This window comes from Perna viridis, chromosome 13 (assembly GCF_037379345.1).
Source record: "Perna viridis isolate PV_CMFRI_1.1 ecotype Kerala chromosome 13, ASM3737934v1, whole genome shotgun sequence".
Lineage (NCBI taxonomy): Eukaryota > Metazoa > Mollusca > Bivalvia > Mytilida > Mytilidae > Perna > Perna viridis.
The window spans coordinates 1,194,758-1,212,803 of NC_142457.1; the positions used below are offsets into that span (position 1 = coordinate 1,194,758).

At 33.4% G+C, this 18,046-nt stretch overlaps 1 protein-coding gene across 2 annotated transcripts in view; it reads right to left on the bottom strand.

Annotated features, from left to right (window-relative positions):
• The window catches only part of LOC148599168 (low-density lipoprotein receptor-related protein 2-like), a 131,213-nt gene that overhangs the window by 87,123 nt on the left and 26,044 nt on the right, over positions 1–18,046 (bottom strand). For both annotated transcript variants that reach the window (XM_088559716.1, XM_088559717.1), the window contains exons 5-17: positions 16,495–16,614; positions 13,104–13,229; positions 11,407–11,564; positions 9,792–10,018; positions 9,307–9,516; positions 8,850–9,052; positions 8,340–8,456; positions 7,209–7,430; positions 6,666–6,861; positions 5,941–6,206; positions 4,220–4,360; positions 1,934–2,218; positions 189–299 (exon numbers count right to left, since the gene is read on the bottom strand). In XM_088559716.1, coding sequence (XP_088415842.1) covers positions 189–299; positions 1,934–2,218; positions 4,220–4,360; positions 5,941–6,206; positions 6,666–6,861; positions 7,209–7,430; positions 8,340–8,456; positions 8,850–9,052; positions 9,307–9,516; positions 9,792–10,018; positions 11,407–11,564; positions 13,104–13,229; positions 16,495–16,614 — 2,382 coding nt within the window. The remainder of the gene's footprint in view (positions 1–188; positions 300–1,933; positions 2,219–4,219; positions 4,361–5,940; positions 6,207–6,665; positions 6,862–7,208; positions 7,431–8,339; positions 8,457–8,849; positions 9,053–9,306; positions 9,517–9,791; positions 10,019–11,406; positions 11,565–13,103; positions 13,230–16,494; positions 16,615–18,046) is intronic.

The following is an 18,046-nucleotide window of genomic DNA, read 5'->3' on the forward strand; positions in this document are numbered from 1 at the left end:
TATTAAAGATTTACAAGTGGCTTAATAAGGTGAATTCAATACATTATAATTATCATGCAAAACCTATAAGTTGGGTTATCTTCCCTTGAAAGCATCAGACAGTAATTATATGTACATCACATTAATAATTATATGAATCATTAGCCTGGTTAAGGGGAGGAGTGTTAATGTAAAGGGAGATAACTTACCACATTTTTTCTCATCACTGCCATCACCACAATCATCTTCTCCATCACACTGCCAGGTCTTCCTTATACATTTACCATTGCCACAGTGGAATTCTTTAGATGTGCACTTCTCTGAAAAGTTGATGTTTAAACATTAAAATGACAAATATGAGACATTTACAATTCTTAATACAAAATTACAGTAAATATGAAGTTTGAATTTTTTTTCTTTTCTTTTTATCTAATGTTCAGTTAAAACCTAAATTATGTAACTCCACATTTGCTTAATTTAAATAAGAAAGGGGAATCGATTTGAAGAGATCCAATAATTTAATGTCATCTTTGCAAACAAACAATCTACATTGGAGAATCACAAGTCCAGCCAGGCCGAAAATAAATTACAGTAAGCCCATTAATTTTTGCTGTTTGCTTTCATAGATTTTGTCAAGTGAACATACTTAAAGTTTCAAAGGACGCTTCCCTACCAGTGTACCTGGTCCATGCTCCCTGTTTTTAGTGGCGTCAGAGTTGCTCATTTGCTTTTGTTACTTTGTATGTATTATTTTAGTTACTTTATGTTCTTTGTTGTGTTAGTCTGTTTTCCATGTCTGGTCTTTGTCCCTGGATTACATTCTTTTGAATACTGCTATAACCCTGGTTAGGCATTACAAAGTGTTAAAAAATCAATGTGGCTGGTAATATTTTATGGTTTTCTGTCCACCAATGAAAATAGCCAAAATTAGAACACTGCAAAAATTGAAAAAAATGAACAAACTTTAATTCTTCAAGGCAAGTGCTATAAAACAGTATTTTGCACCATTTAGCCCAGAGCTAAAGCAGCCCCAAGCACCCCTTACCCATCACCAGATACCTCACTTATGAATGTCTGTGGGCTCTAACATTCTAAGTGGACTACCTAAGGGGAAAAAAGTTGCCGAGTTGGCAAATCCTATATTTTCTTCACTTCAATCGTTGTAAATTACAGAGATGATTTTACGATGTCAACAAAGCGGAAATTGGCAAAATCGGATGTAAACATACCAGGGGTTGAAAATTTTTGGGGGAAGACCCAAGCCCTGGGCTTTCTCATCTTTTGTACACTAAGCCTAAACAATGCTTTGTCAAGTTCCAATCGTACGATATATAAATGCAATTTTGTTCTCTGATATCCTTATGTATATTTCTATGTTTGCAGGGAAGAAGACTTAGTGTCAATTGATTCTGTCTCCCGGTCTGATGTCTTGTCATCAGCTTTCCATTTCTGTGTTTTTTTTAACCCTGAAATTGTAACTGAGCAACGATATTTTCCTCAAAAGTTTATCAACAAAAGTTGATCTTTATTATTCCAGCAAAAAATGCGTCTGATCAAGTGCAGGTGTGATTCAGATTTGAGAATGACTAATCAATAAATCAGTCTAGTGAATACCCATTCTAAAAATAAAGTTACAAGTATTTATAGGTCAGGAAATAAATTGAGAAACAAAATAATGACAACAAAATCTTTCAAAAAACAGTTTTTATTTTTTTAGATTTGCCATGCAGACAGACTTATTTCACTGAAAAACATCAAGTCTGAGGTTCAATTTTTTTTAGTTCCGGGCATCGGCTTTGGGAATTTTCAACCCCTGTATACAGTAAAATAAGAATCGTAACGGTAAAATCCAGATTTGAAATTGCAGAAATCTTATAAAAAAAACAAAGAAAATCATCCCTGAAATTAAGATACTTTATATTTACAGTTAACATGTATAACATTCTTAAATTACCCTTTTCACAATTCTGTTCATCAGACATGTCCAAACAATCATTATCACCGTCACACCTGAACGATTTGGGAATACATTTTTCATTTTTACACTGGAAGAAGTCATCACGACATTTCTCCTTCATAGTTTCCTGGGAATTGACAACACAGCTTCTTTGGTTGTCGGACAACTTCATGCCGTAAGGACAGCCACAAACACGACCTAGTTTCTGGATACCGCTTGTGAACGGAACAGAGAAACAGAAGTGGGAGCAGTCCCCATTTCTCTCCAGACAGGGATGTTTTGCTGAAATAGAAAAATCTCAAAATAAAAATACATGTATTTCCTGAAGTTCTAGAAAAACAAATAAATGCTTAGTTTTTTTTCAGTGCTGCTTATTCATTGCTATAAAAACAAGAAGCCCAACTCATGTAGGAAGTTGACATCAGACAGCAACAAAATCACTAACAACAGAAGTCCCTTCTATATTAAGCTACATACCAAATTTCACATTGATCCATCCATTGGGAGATAATTGTGACTATTGGGTAACACAGACAGAAGGACAAAGTGATTCTAATTTACCATCCATTCATTGATTGGAATATAAATTTGTATCCTTAAACACATACCCTACCAGTGCACCTGGTCCATGTTCCCAGTTATTAGTGGAGTCCGAGTCGCTCATTTACTTTTTTTGCTATGTATGTATTATTTAGTTACTTAATGTTCTTTGTTGTGCATGTCTGTTTTCCATGTTTGATCTTTGTCCCAGGATAACTTTTTTTTTATTTCCGCTAAAACCTTGGTTCCCTTGATTACTCTTTTAAACTACATAGACTATTTGTGTACTGATGTGTCATACAAGACAGAATGACAAACATACTGCTAAAATATACTGACCTAATTTTTAGCAAAAAAGTGTTATTGCTACAAATGAAATGGAAAAGCAAACAAATCAGTTCTATAGAATGAAAAAAGAACCTAAAAAGACCCTAAAAAACTACTGTTCTTGTACTAACCAAGGTAAACAGATAAATGCTTTTCTAAATAAATATATATTGAAATCTGTTTAAACAGAACCCCCTTTCCTTTCAAGCTGAATATTTTATGGGGGTTAAATTTATTTAAACACTCGAAGGTCCTGGATTTTTCCAAGTTTCAAATGAATGGTCCACAATATTGAGCCAATAGAAACAGTTGATGGTCCAGGACCCAGCTAAAGTATTTCAAAGGTAAGAACCAGAGGGCCCCAAACCACAGATCACTACTAAGTTGAACCTAGTTTTTTTTCGTCGTTAAGGCAGGTATCTAATATGCAGTGAAACTGATATAAAGGAATTTCAATATATGTTCAATAAAGACAAGTTCCTGGTTTATCCTGGGTTTTACTCAAGGTAGAACAAACCTACTATATGGAGCATTCTTTTCTGTCATCTTGCAAAATCATATGTTAATTCAATGAGGAAATAGTGTTTATATCATACCTTATCAACCCTATTTATGAAATATTGCGTTATTCCAAATTTAAAATTATGTAAAAACAACAAGGCTTCATTTCTTGCATTGTATATGGAAGAACCTCTCAGTGATGGATTTAGCTTCCTCTTTCGATAGTTTTGGTTTTGAGTATTTCTTGTATACAATATACAATATTACAAGAAAAAAATCAGTGACCCCCAATTTTCTTATTGAAATACAAAAAAAATGTCTTTTTGTTTTGTTTGTTGGGGTTTAACGTCCGAGCAGCAATATTTCAGCTATATTCAGACAATGAACATGAAATGGATGATAAAATGAACGTGAAATGAAAAAAAGGATGGGTCACAAGGATAATAGGGTCGACAAATTTTGATTGCCACTGGAAAAAGGGGGGTGGGTAAGGTCGAGCAATTTAGCCTCCTGTGGCGGAGCGCAAAGGTTCCTACTCCTATCGAATACCCCAGCAGGGTTCTTTGACGTGCGAGGAACGTGGCATCTTTCCCAACACGGTGCACCACTATAGTTTGCGGTCAGGTTTTCCATATTATAGCCTGACAACCCCAGCATGTAACACGCCAGGGGTACTCCATTCCACCACCTGGGGCACACATCCCAGTTGCTCTGTAGGCAGAGCGCCTAGCCCCCGGCTAGGTTTCTGAGCACTATTTCGTCACCTTTTACGACAAGCTTAGCGCTGCTGCAGGCCTATTCTTTTAACACCCGGATCTGCACGGGGCAAAAATGTCATGATAAGTTTTCTTTATATCAATTTTTAAGAAATTTTATCAAACTGCTAATTCAGATTTTTTATCAAAATGGGCTTACCTGGCTTCTTTTGTAATTCTGTATCATAAACTTTAACATCCCTAAGATATGATACACCCTCCCTAAGTGTCACAATTCTACCTCCCAATCTGTTCTGAACTATGATCTTCTCTAACTTCCAATCAGAGACAAATACTTGATCTGAAAAATAAGCAACGGCACATGTAATTGTTCTTCAATTTCAATGTCTCATTTATATACAGAACTTGACTGAATTAAGGGAGGTAAATAACATATTAAGCAGACCAAAAGAGGAGACTGATGTACAGTTATGTTTAAAAAAAATTAAATGATTATATAGAAAAACATTAGAATTAATTAAGACAGGCCTGCTCTTAAGTCAGTCACTGTCCCCCTTTTTAAGACTTAATGGATCTGCATTAAGTTTCTATTTCATTTCTGTATATTTAAAAATAAGAGAAGACAGCAAACATAGATATCCTAAGAATACCCTTCACTGACAAACAACTGTTTCAGAAAAATTAATAAAGGGCAATTACTCTTTAATAATGTAACAAAATGTTGCATGATATGCCCTCACTCAACCATTTCTGTCAAATTGAGTCATCATAAAAAAGCAATTGATCAAATATCTATCATTCCCTGCAAAAGAACTGAGAAATCTATTACATTCAAGTGTAATGTATGAACAGACCAACAGACATGGTGAATGCAATAAAGCACCCATGAGTGGGAGTATGATACAAGTGCTCCCAAATTATATTTCAACACTTATCTTATCTGTATACTTCAAAGTATCAACTTTTCCTCTGGTCATAAGGCATTGCAAAAACATTCCCCAACTACAAAAACAATTAAGTTTTACCAGGTTATGCGAAATAATCTGGTCTGCAGCAGTTTACACTTATAAAAAGCAAAGCAGTTTATAAAAAGTGTAAATTGGCCCAAACCAGGTTACTGAGTATAACATGTGCAAAAATTTTAAATATTCCTTATTATATAATTTCTAATGTGTGACAGACCAAATATTAAGAACTGATTCGTAATCAAAATGTTATTTTATTAGGAATTATTTGAATCACAAAATACGGACCGATTGACACCAATGAAATCATAGTACCAAACCAGTTATACACAATAACCTGGTCTGCTGACAGAAAAACAACCAATCAGAAAGCTTGATACATATCAAATTAAATTGTTTAATTGCCTTGACTGTCACAATAACCTGGTCTGCTGACAGAGAAACAACCAATCAGAAAGCTTGATACATATCAAATTAAATTGTTTAATTGCCTTGACTGTCACAATAACCTGGTCTGCTCAAAGAGAAACAACCTATCAGAAAGCTTGATACATATCAAATTAAATTGTTTAATTGCCTTGACTGTCACAATAACCTGGTCTGCTCAAAGAGAAACAACCAATCAGAAAGCTTGATACATATCAAATTAAATTGTTTAATTGCCTTGACTGTCACAATAACCTGGTCTGCTCAAAGAGAAACAACCTATCAGAAAGCTTGATACATATCAAATTAAATTGTTTAATTGCCTTGACTGTCACAATAACCTGGTCTGCTCAAAGAGAAACAACCTATCAGAAAGCTTGATACATATCAAATTAAATTGTTGCATTGCCTTGACTGTCACAATAACCTGGTCTGCTCAAAGAGAAACAACCTATCAGAAAGCTTGATACATATCAAATTAAATTGTTTAATTGCCTTGACTGTCACAATAACATGTCTTGTCTTGTACCTTTATAAACAGCAATACCAAATGGGTGAGCAATTTTAATTCCATACAACGTCTTAACATCTTGACCATCTAAATCAGAATGCTGAATCCTATCAAAGTAGGCATCAGTCCAGTACAGCCTATCAGCCTTTACATCCACACTCAGACCATTAGGCCAGCCCAGCTCATGCTGTCGGATTCTCTTAACATTTACACCATCACCATAGGCCCTGGCTATGTATGGGCTCTGCATGGAGTTCTTCATCCAATCAGAATAAAACAGCCACCTGAAGGAAATCAATTTCACATTCATCATCAAAAAGTTTCATCAAAAGTTTGAAGTTTCAAAGGAATGGCTTATTAGAACTGTGGATGGATGAAAAGAAGGAGAGACAAAAAGACAGACAAACAAACAGCAGTTTAATCATAATTTACCTCCTGCTTTGCCAGGGGTATCAAAATATGACATAAATGGATGTTCCAATAACTATTTTATTCTTCTAGCAAAAATTTTTATTTTCTTTTTACATACATATAAAAACACATTTAAAATTCACTGATTTTTACCTGCCACCTCCTTTTATTCTTTTCACATGTCTAGAAAACCAGAATTAGGGTTGCATAAAACAGTAATCAGGGGAAAGAGTTGAGCTTCTTATTTTCTATTTGTTTTAAAATGGGAATTTTTTATTAATAAAAAAAGACACTCATAAACTACCAGCACCTAACAACTGGTGACTATTTACCCTTTCAGTGGATGCACGACAATGGATCTTGGTTTCCCTACTCCTGAGATGAGAACTCTACGATCCTCTGGTTTATCTATGTCGAGTACCGATATCAGACCAAGGAAGAAATCTGTATAGTATAGATTCCTTGATATCCAGTCCACACAGAGACCTTCTACAGATCGAACATTCTTCACTGTTAATGGTGTAGGATCTGTAAACAAATACAGAATAACACCATTATAAAACTTTCTTTATATCAAAATTGTTTTCAAGTAATTTTTATTAATTCAACAATTTTTGTATCCATAATTCAAGGTTACTGTATGCATACTTTTTTTAAAGTTACATTTTTGGCATCTTCAGAGTGCATCACAGTTGGCAGTGTAACTAATATGTAAAAACTTCAAATCATACTCGTATAAAATGCCTTTGATTTCCTTTTCCAAATCTTGACTACAGACATGAATCTAAAAAGACAATTAACATAACTCATATTCTTGTTATAATTAACAGAAGTTATTAGCAGATACCTAAGGCCTTTCTATATAATGATTTTACCCTCAGAGCCATCAATCTTAGCCTTCATGATGACAAAGTTTCTGATGTCTGAGAAAAACACAGTCCCCTCTTCAGCTAAATAGTCCAGTGCTACATAGTTAACTCCCCTTCTCCCGCCATTTTTAGAGAACATTTGGTACATAGCATCACCAGTATAGTTGTTGTTGATCGGAACTCCTCGAACAGAATACTTGGCAGCATACAGTAGAAACTTGTCAAATTCTTAAAAATAGAATAGCAGGAAGAAATTTTAATGATCAATGGTTTAGTAATATTTACTATCTTCACTATTACCTTTAAAGTATGGCATCTAATTGGGCAGAAAAATGATAATCCCCCATGTTGTGGGGCAATTAACTATGCACATGAAAAATCGAAGCCACAATAAGGTGGAAGACAGATAATCTAACAAGTATGAAGTAGAAAACTGCAAAAATCAGACTTCACTTGTATTTGTTCGTAACAAGTCTGATAAAAATTCTATCTGATCTCAAGTTATCTTCTGCAAGACTACGGGTGACCAACAGACACATACATGTACCAATCAATTAAAAGAGAGGGCATCATACAATACCTTACCTTCATGTTTTGGTAGGGTATAAAACACAAGCATCACACAATATACTAAATTTGATAGGGTATAAAATGTCACTTAAATACTTACAGTTCTATATATATAACTTAAGGACTTAATTGTAAAATTGACACAAGGTTGAGAACTTATTAGTACAGCTGACACCAGTTTGATGACTTACTTGTACAGTTGACATCTATCTAAGGAGTTACTTGTACAGTTGACACCCATTTGAGAACGTACTTGTACAGCTGACACCAGTTTGATGACTTACTTGTACAGTTGACACCAATTTAAGGAGTTACTTGTACAGTTTTTGATACCCATTTGAGAATATACTTGTACAGTTGACACAAGTTTGAGAACTTACTTGTACAGGGGACACCAGTTTGAGGACTTACTTGTACAGTTGACACCAATTTAAGGAGTTATTTGTATAGTTGACACAAGGTTGAGGACTTACTTGTGCAGTTGACATCAATTTAAGGAGTTATTTGTACATGACACATGGGTTTAGGACTTATTTGTACAGTTGAAACAAGTTTAAGAGAACTTACTTGAACAGTTGACACCATTGTCTTGAAGTCTATATCCAGTCTGACAGGCACATGAGTACCCACCATGTGTAATAAGACATATGTGTTCACATGTGGCTTTCTCACATGGGTTGGAAGCTAAAATATGGAAAAAATCAATAACAAAAAACTTGAATGCAGTCATTTATAGTCGCAATTGTTCAAGACCAGATTTAGTCAAAAGACACTGCACGTCAGATATTTACTTTGTATGTATCATTTTGGTTTTTATATGTTCTTTGCTATTGTGTGTGTTTTCCTTGTCTGGTTTGTCCCTGGGTTAAATTCTTTTGATTTCCAATACAGTTTTGGTTCCCTTGATCACTCTTTTATCCCCAACATCTAAATTGTTCTTTTTTGCCCGATATTCTCTATTTTAGGCTCCTGTCCTGATGCTTTTTTCACAATTTCATTTTCATAATTCAGTTTTGTCCTACTGACCTGCAGTTGTTTGCCATCGTAACAGGAACCAAGCATAATTTTTTTACTCACATGTTGGTTGCAGAGATGTATGGTAGGCTACCACACTATTAGCCTGAGTCTTTTTCTCCCTAAGTATGGACACAACATCAGACTTTCCAAGCTTATCTATCCTGGATACACCAATCAGTGTTCTATCAGCCCAGTATATCTTCTCATCAAGGAGTGTCAGACCAACAGGGGCTGGAATCTTAGACCCTGATACAATGGTATATCTAAAATAATGAAAACATTACAGATATGTTAGTCCAACACAGACTGGGACCATAGACCTTGACATAACTGTGTACCTACAATAATGAAAACACAACAGCAGGAAGCCCACTAAATACCAGGGGTGAAATCAGGAGATCCAGGAAATGGAGCTGTTTCTGCATCTTGCAAAATATCCACTGAATAACATTTTTATATAAAATAGCACTACCTTTACTTATTTTTTAATCATCTAATAAATATAACAACTAAATACCTATATTTGCCATCATAATCAACACACTCAATATGATCCAGTCTATAATCTGTCCAGTATACACGTTTGGTAACCAAATCTAGAGTGATACCAGAGGGAGCCACCATCTTGGTCAGAGGAAGTGTGTATCGATGACTACCATTCATGAAAGCTCTCTCAATTCTAGGCTCATACCTTGGTTCAGTGCCGTAATCAGAGAAAAACATGTACCTTAAAAATATAAATACTTTTCCAGTTTTCTCCCGTGAAAAAATACAGGTCCTAGATGGCCTTAATTGCTCACCTGGAAATTGTTTCTTTGTCTTATGAATAATTGATGTCAGGAATACATTCTCTTACAACACTGCGTAACTATGTAATCCTAAGCACTTAATAAAACTTAAAAATTCTAAAATCAGTGGCCTTGATATTTTGACCCTTTTGTGTGATAAATTTGCACAACCTTTACCTCAGAAGTCAAAAACTCCTTTAATCAGCAATCTTACCCCACTAAAGGGTCCACAGCCAACCCTCGTGGTATTTGTAGGTTGTCACTGATGACATTCATTTGTTTTTCTGTTGTGTAGGAAAATATTCCAATGATTTTTGCCCTCTCATCTACATAGTAGATATTCTGTGCAATCCAGTCATATGCAAATGATGTAGGCCTGTAAAGACTTTTGATTGGTAGATATCTACTCTCCATAGGAGCTCTTAAGTTTGCAGTAGCAATCTGAAATATAAGTTCATGAAATGACAAATTTAATTATTTTACTAACAAAATTGCTTTAGATACCATGTAAATGATTTATTGATAGAAGAAAAATACTTATTTTGAACTTTTAAAAAATAATCTAATAACCTGAGAAAAAAAAATCCTGTGGTAATTCCGTCAAGTAGACCTGTTCACTTTAATAGAAAATGTACAAAATTATTTTTTTCTTTGGTACAAACTGCCTTCCAACAAGACTACTTCTGATTTGTCTGGTACATCATTTTTGTAATGTACCAGTTAAGAAATGGACTGATAATGAAGCATTAATCTTTGGTTTACCTAAAAAGTGAAGTAGCTTGCCTTGACATGCTAAGTATACTCCATCTCATCCTATTTTGGAAAATGGTACAGTCCCATGAAACAAGAAGTTGATAATGGACAGTAACCAAAATTGTTTACAACAAATGCCCATCTATATAAGGCCACACAGCACATTTGAAATCAGTCTGTCCATTGGCAGATTTTTCGAGACAAAGTTATGACAATAGCATGCAAACGCTTTTTAATAACCTCTGGTATATTCACGTTGCAATGGAAAAGGGAGTATAAGTGCACGATAACCCTAGATTTAACCCACAATTTTGTTTGAAATGCCTGTACCACGTCAGGACCATTGTCGTACCAGCTGCTTCGATGGTGTAATATTGATTTTGCCAGATTTATTTTGGACTTGACTTGATTTTTATGAGGTTGTCAAACGAAGCGGAAATTGGTAAATCAGAAATAAAGAGTAAAAAAGGAATCATAACTGTAAAATCCTGATTTCAATTAGCAGAATTCTGCCAAAAAGCGGGGAAAAAAATCATCCCTGATTATGAATCGGATTAGTGTTTCGTAATTTTGTTGTTACTCTTATCTACGGAATGATGTTGATTGGGGGTATAAAACAGTGTGTAAGAATCCTGCGTTTTCTGTTTTACCTTGTAGTTAGGGAATCATGTCGACTGGGGGTATAAAACAGCGTGTAAGAATCCTGCATTATCCGTTTTACCTTGTAGTTAGGGACTGATCTTGACTGGGGGTATAAAACAGAGTGTAAGAATCCTGCGTTTCCCGTTTTACCTTGTAGTTAGGGACTGATGTTGACTGGGGGTATAAAACAGAGTGTAAGAATCCTGAGTTTCCCGTTTTACCTTGTAGTTAGGGAATGAAGTTGACTGGGGGTGTAAAACAGCATGTAAGAATCCTGTGTTTCCTGTTTTACCTGGTAGTTAGGGAATGATGTTGACTTGGGATATAAAACAGCGTGTAAGAATCCTGTGTTTCCCGTTTTACCTTGTAGTTACGGAATGATGTTGATTAGGGGTATAAAACAGCATGTTAGAATCCTGTGTTTCCTGTTTTACCTTGTAGTTATCAGCTTCTATCCAGAACATTTGATTACGCTTGATATCAAAGTCAATATCATCAACCTCCTTCTGTAAAATTACTTCCTGGTCAATTCCTGAAGGTTCCATCTTCAATACTCTGTCTCCAATGGCAACATATAGTTTCCGGGGTGACCCTGAAAAATGTTACAGAGGGCTTTTTTAAACATCTTTATAGTACACAAAAAGCTTTTATTTAACAATAATGAATTGATGCTCGCAATCATACCTTTTTACTTTCTGCAGCCGCATTTTCGAAATTGCAGATTTTTGGTGACAGCATTTTCGACACAAACTTTGTACAAGATACATGTGTATATGTACATGTATATGTAAGTCAGTATGCCCCAGTATGAATTAGTATTAAATGTTTAAAACAGTTTTAACAATAACAATACAAATTACAGAAGCAAAGTCTATAAGAAATTCATCAACAATTTTACTATCTGGAAATATTTTTTACCAGTCCTATAAAATCATCCACTTTCAGAAACTGGAGTTGTGCTCAGCAACAAATTCATAGAATAGAGTCTCAACTCTAATTTTGAGATTCTATGGAATGCATTGACATTGATGGTATAAAAATGGTTATAAACCAGGACCTTGAGTAGCAGAAATAGCCTTTTTGCAACCAGCATTTTCTGAATGCCTTTTTACATTTACTCCTCTGTGTTTAACACTAAAATTAAACTTAAATGGTGGAGAGTAAGCTAAGTCACTGCCGAATGGACAAGATTTGAGCCATGCCTGCAATGTAGCCCATTCTGGTATATATTTGCAAGAATTTCTTCTGTTTTTTTGAGAATTATGGAAGTAGGAGGTCCCAGATGCCATTGTTTAATTTTTCTTGAGAGAGAGAGAGAGATATCGTTTTGGTTAAAAAGATCGAAGAATTAAATTAAATCATTGATCTTGACATAAATATCAATGCATAATATGTAAATCCAAGAAGTCTATAGAGTACCCAAGAATTAATCAGCTGTTCCAAACCTATACCAGACCTAAGCAAAACAACAAATGGCACCTGAAAAATTGAAAAAAAAAAATCAATCGTGGGAGATCTTGCAGGAGGGAATTTAGAAGCAAGGAGATTTGTGACTCCAGCAAGGGAGAAGCACTTTATCATGAGATTGGTCTACTTTTCTGAGAGTCTATCTCAGAATACAGGAGGGTTAACACCTATGCTTGCTATATTACTCCCACAACATAACTACAACATTTGGCCCTTTTTTTTAAAACATTATCTACTGGATAACTTTTACAGAATAAGCTAGACTTATGTAGGGGACAACTTGTTCAATGGACATATCTTGGAACAACCAGGCCAACACAAGATCCCTTATTTTGTAACCAACGGTTGTTCTAGGATCATTATTAAGCTAATTGAATACAATATTTGCTGTACTTTTACCCAATGTGACATGAGAAATGATTGATGACAAAAACATGATCTTAATGGAGTTTTCCGACGTAATTTGTGGTCTGCCAAGGTTAAAGTTCAGGGAAGAGCCGGAGATTACAAACATGTTATGTTTTTAAAATGAACTTTTGCAAAAAATATTGAGCAGTGCAGAATTAAAGGGGATTTTAGATTGCTTTATTTACTTACAAGCATTCATCAAAATGCCATGCGACCTTCATAGAAATCTTTAAAATTTCCAAAGAATAAAACTTACCATCAACAGCTCTACAATGTATCCCATCATGCAGTTGGTAACCATGGTGACAGGAACAGGAATAACCTCCTACTTTGTTAACACACATCTGATCACAATTCCTGTTTGTTGAACATTCATCATAATCTAAAGAAAAATGTATAATAAATACAATTAATTTTCAAAATATCTGGTTCTTCACTGGATAAAGTGAATTACCAAAACATGATAACTAGTGCCATAGCATGCAGATTTTTCAAATTCATTTACAAAATGTTATATTTAGCAAATGGTAATATATGGACCAGTTGATTGTCCCAAAAATTATCTGGACTGAAGCATAGCTGAGGTCAATTGAATTTTGGGCCAACCAACTGGTCAACAAAATGCACATTGACATAAAATATCATGAACTATTTGTTTTAATCATAAAATCATTATAACACATTTTAAATTGGAAAGCGAGGCAGTTCATCTCATTTCCAAGCACTGGCAGATCTATCTTAGAAATTAAACAAATTAATAAATATCTTGTAAAGTATAACAACAAAATGTTATTAGGCAAAAAAATAAGTGTTTATTATTACACTTTTGAAAAAAATCAGGTAGGTAGGTTGGAATTTTTGTTTATCTTTTATTTATATTGTGTCTATGGGAGAAAACTTCTGCCTTAAACAGTGCTTATTGAAATGTGACATAAGAAAAATTCAAGTTACATGATATTTCGATAAAAAAAACAGGGAGGGTAGGGTAATAGGAACCACATATCAACTTTAATTTGGCCTTATTAACTAGAAAATTCCCTTCATCACTCCTATCAAAATTAAATATATTTACAAGTATAAATCAATTGAAAATATCCTTGAAAAATTTTGTTTTTATCAAAATACAAACATTTTAATACCTGTTTCTAAAATAATCTGCTCTAAAGGAGTTCAAGAAGTATTCATCTGTTAAATGGCAAAATGTACATATTTTGAAATATTATTTCTAATTTTTAATTGTCTAGTGAAAACCGTTGTTAAACATGTATTTATGATGTAATACAAGGATTTTACAGGTTTTCATGTGTATTGTTATTTTACTTGATTGATGATCCAGGCATTATATTATGTAACACATGATCATCTTATTCCAGCTCTTACTACAGAATTAAATCGGTTAAGAATTTAACTCCTGAAAATTTGTCCATGTACATTTGTCTTTCAGACATGCTCACTCATAATACTATATATAAATATTTTGAAAATGTAATGACTTATGGGAGCTAAATTATACATAGGTGAAATAAAGGTGAATAGTTTAACATTGAAGTTATCAAAGCCTAATATCTCCTTATATTTTTGTATTCAACCACATCTTTGGGACCAAAATGAAATAAAATGTTATTCTTTACTAAAACCACTTTAACACTCCTTTAAACATGTTACCTGTGAGTTGTTCTGTCCATATGCATTTCACTTTGAGAAATGCTTACCACATTTTTCAAACTATTAGTTCATGTGGATAATAGGTTGAATTGCCTAATTTTGACCATGATCAACGAAAAAACATAGATAAGTCGAAATTGCCTGACAAGTCAAGGGTCAGACATGTGCATTTATATCGTAAGCGTCAGCGGAGATCTGAGTTGAGAGGTTTGTTTTTTACAGCATATTATTCCCGCAATGTATGCTTTGAATAGTATTTCTGAATTAAATATTTGTATTTTTGTTAAAGTGTACTTTGTCCATGAGTTTCATTACTTTTATTGAATTGTGTGGCAATTGCTCTTAAGCCATAGATCAACAGGTGTACAAAATCGTAAACATGTCAAGCATGGGCACCCAGGTGTGAAATTAGCGGGAAATTAGTTTGATGAGTAGGTCAGACTTACAAACAGTAATTTTAAAAACAATATTACCTGGTATTTCAAAATAAAATAAAAATATTGTTACCTTTTAATTTAGTTTAAACATATTTTATTTCAAAGAATATGTCAATATTATACATGATATGACAGTGTAGTAAATAAACACAAAGATTCGGAAACAAGCCATATGGCTTATGTTAATCCATCTCCAAATAAAGTACAAAATATATATATCAATACATTTAATTTTAATTTGGTTGCAATTAGCCATTTATACAACACCTTAACTAATTATAATTTGAGCCACCAAAATGTTTAACAATATACTGTAAATGGGTATAGATTCGCATATTAAAGGACCGAAAACTCCGGAACACTGGATAATGTTTTACCAGTCAAAAACAGATTTGTTAACGTATTGTTTATATATTTAAACATTTTTGATAACATCTTAGTAGTCATTCATAAAGGATAGCGGCACTGATCAATAATCTTCAAGTTCGATCGCCAGTTTGACTGTTTGAGTGACAGCTTTTGTTGAAGGCAGTTTACCAAATATTTTGAATGAAAGCAATCAAATATTAACTAAACATATCTAATGAATGCATTGTAGATCAACATTTTTTCTTGAAAAATCCTTATGTATCGAAGGGCACAATAAATTGAGATAGGCCATTTCTTGAAAAAAATATTACTTATAGCCCAGAAAATACGGTAAATATTTAGAAAATCAGGTAACTTAGGGAAGCTATTGAACTTCTTGTAAAATTATACAAAAGTAAGATATCTCCTTATATTTTTGTCTACAAGGATATGTTTAGAACCAAAATGAATCAAATGTGATTCTTTGCCTAAACCACTTAAAAATATTTTTTTCCTCAAAAAATCTTAGTTTCTTAGTCATCTTTTAATTTTATAAACATGTTGTTTGCGTGTTGATTCAGTCCTTGATACATGTAGTCCTTGATACATGTAGTCCTTGATACATTCAGTCCTTGATACATGTTTTTCATTTGTTTTACATGTTGATCCATGACATATGAAAAACATATGTTGAAATTCTGTGTATGATGGCATAATTTTTTTTTTCAAACAAAGTTTTAACTGAAATTAATATTAAAGAAAATTTTCCCCTTTAGACATAAAGTTTATAAATCAACGAGTAAAATATTGGACTGGAAAGAATTTAAAGAAATATGTCTTTAAGGACATATTTCCTCAGAAATTATTTCTATTTATACAATGTCTTTTTTTTAAGATTTGTTCTTGGAAAAAAAATTAAATTAAAAGGGTTTATAAGACATAAGTTCATTTTCCTTACCAAAATTTGTTATGTAGAACATACTGAAATCTAAAGACCAATCTGTATTTAATTTTTTACTACTGGGATCTCAAAACATCGCATTACAATGCAAAATATTTCTTTTACTAAGACTTTTATCAAGTTCTGATTTGTCATTTTTTATTGGTCTTTTGCTTTTAATACTGATTATATTAGGTCCCATTTTTATGAAACTATAAAAGTCACATGACTAGACATAACCTATTGATTTAACAAACCTATACATGTACTGTTATCTGTCTTATTGAGCTGGTAACCATGGGAACAAATACACCGTCCTCCGAGTGGAGTTGGCAAACATCCACTCTCACAATTATACCTTGGACAGTATTGGATACCTACAAATAAATAAATAATGGTTACTTTGGAAACAATAACAATGTCCACCCACTGGAGTCTAGAAACATTCACTCTCACAATTATACTTAAGGCAGTATTGAATACCTACAAATAATTCAGAAAACAATTTTAAATAATGGTGAAACAAAAAACTGCCAACCTAGAGGCAAGGGGGTGGAAATTTGAGATGAAAATCATACAATATGTTCAAGCAAACATACTGGCAAGGATCATTTTGGAGAGGTCCATAAAAGAATCTAAATTCACCTATAAAACTTGGATCACCTTAGTCAAGTTGGCTCACCAAATTTAGAAAGATCCATATGAAATACCTTTGTATACATTTACAACAGAGATTGATGGCTTTTTTTTTTCATGCAACGTGTACAAAAATGTTCTCATTGACCCAAGCATGAAGAACATCTAATTTTGAAATCATAGAGAAAAAGGTTTCACAACTTATTAAAGTTATATTTATAACTGAAAGTAACAAGTCATTTTTTCATCCCTTCAATTTGTATGTTGGAAATATATTAAATAAAGCTTTACTCCACATTGCACCAATTATCTCATGTATAGATCAAAGTCAAGTACAAGAAACATAGAATAACTTAGGCTGGCCTTACATTAAACACAGAATATCTAAGGTTGGCCTTACATTAAACACAGACTATGTTAGGTTGGCCTTACATTAAAGACAATGAATGTGCAGATGTTAGTAGAAGTAAATCATAAATCAGATGTAGTTTTCGGAGTTTTAAAGGAGGAAAACATGACAGCTGTCAGACCTCTGACCTTAATTTTTGCATAGCACTAAACTTTATTCAACCACAGTTTAAAAAAAGATTCATATTAATTTAATTCTGAGAATTACAAATTGGTCAAATGTAAATCATATGACAGCTTTATGCTAAGCTCAGCAAATACTGTAAGCCATGTATGGTATGTAATTAATATCGTCATTTCAGTACATATCAATTTAAAAATCAGGCAGTGATACACTTTAAACATTTTGGATAGCATTTAATGGCTGAATTATATTCAGTACACATTTAATGGCTGAATTATATTCAGTACACATAAAAGGCTCTAAGCACAAAAAGTGCTTAACCCAAAAGCTTTCTGAACAACACAGCAATCCCAAAAAGTATAGGTCTGCCAACCTCACACCTCATTAAATACACTGTAATGTCTGTTCAGACCATATGTCTTCTTTGGCATAAAAATCTAAAGAGTTTAGGTAAAAATCATTCGGACCATAAAATTTTGTGTTTGTCTGACACAATGTGAAGTTTTAAGAAGACTGACAACATTTCTTTTGTACCTGCCTAATTTTCATATAGATCTGTATTTTATTTTACCTGAAACAGACTAATAAGTTCTCCATGAATTTTTATATACTTCATACCATACAAGACTTTTAATAAAAAT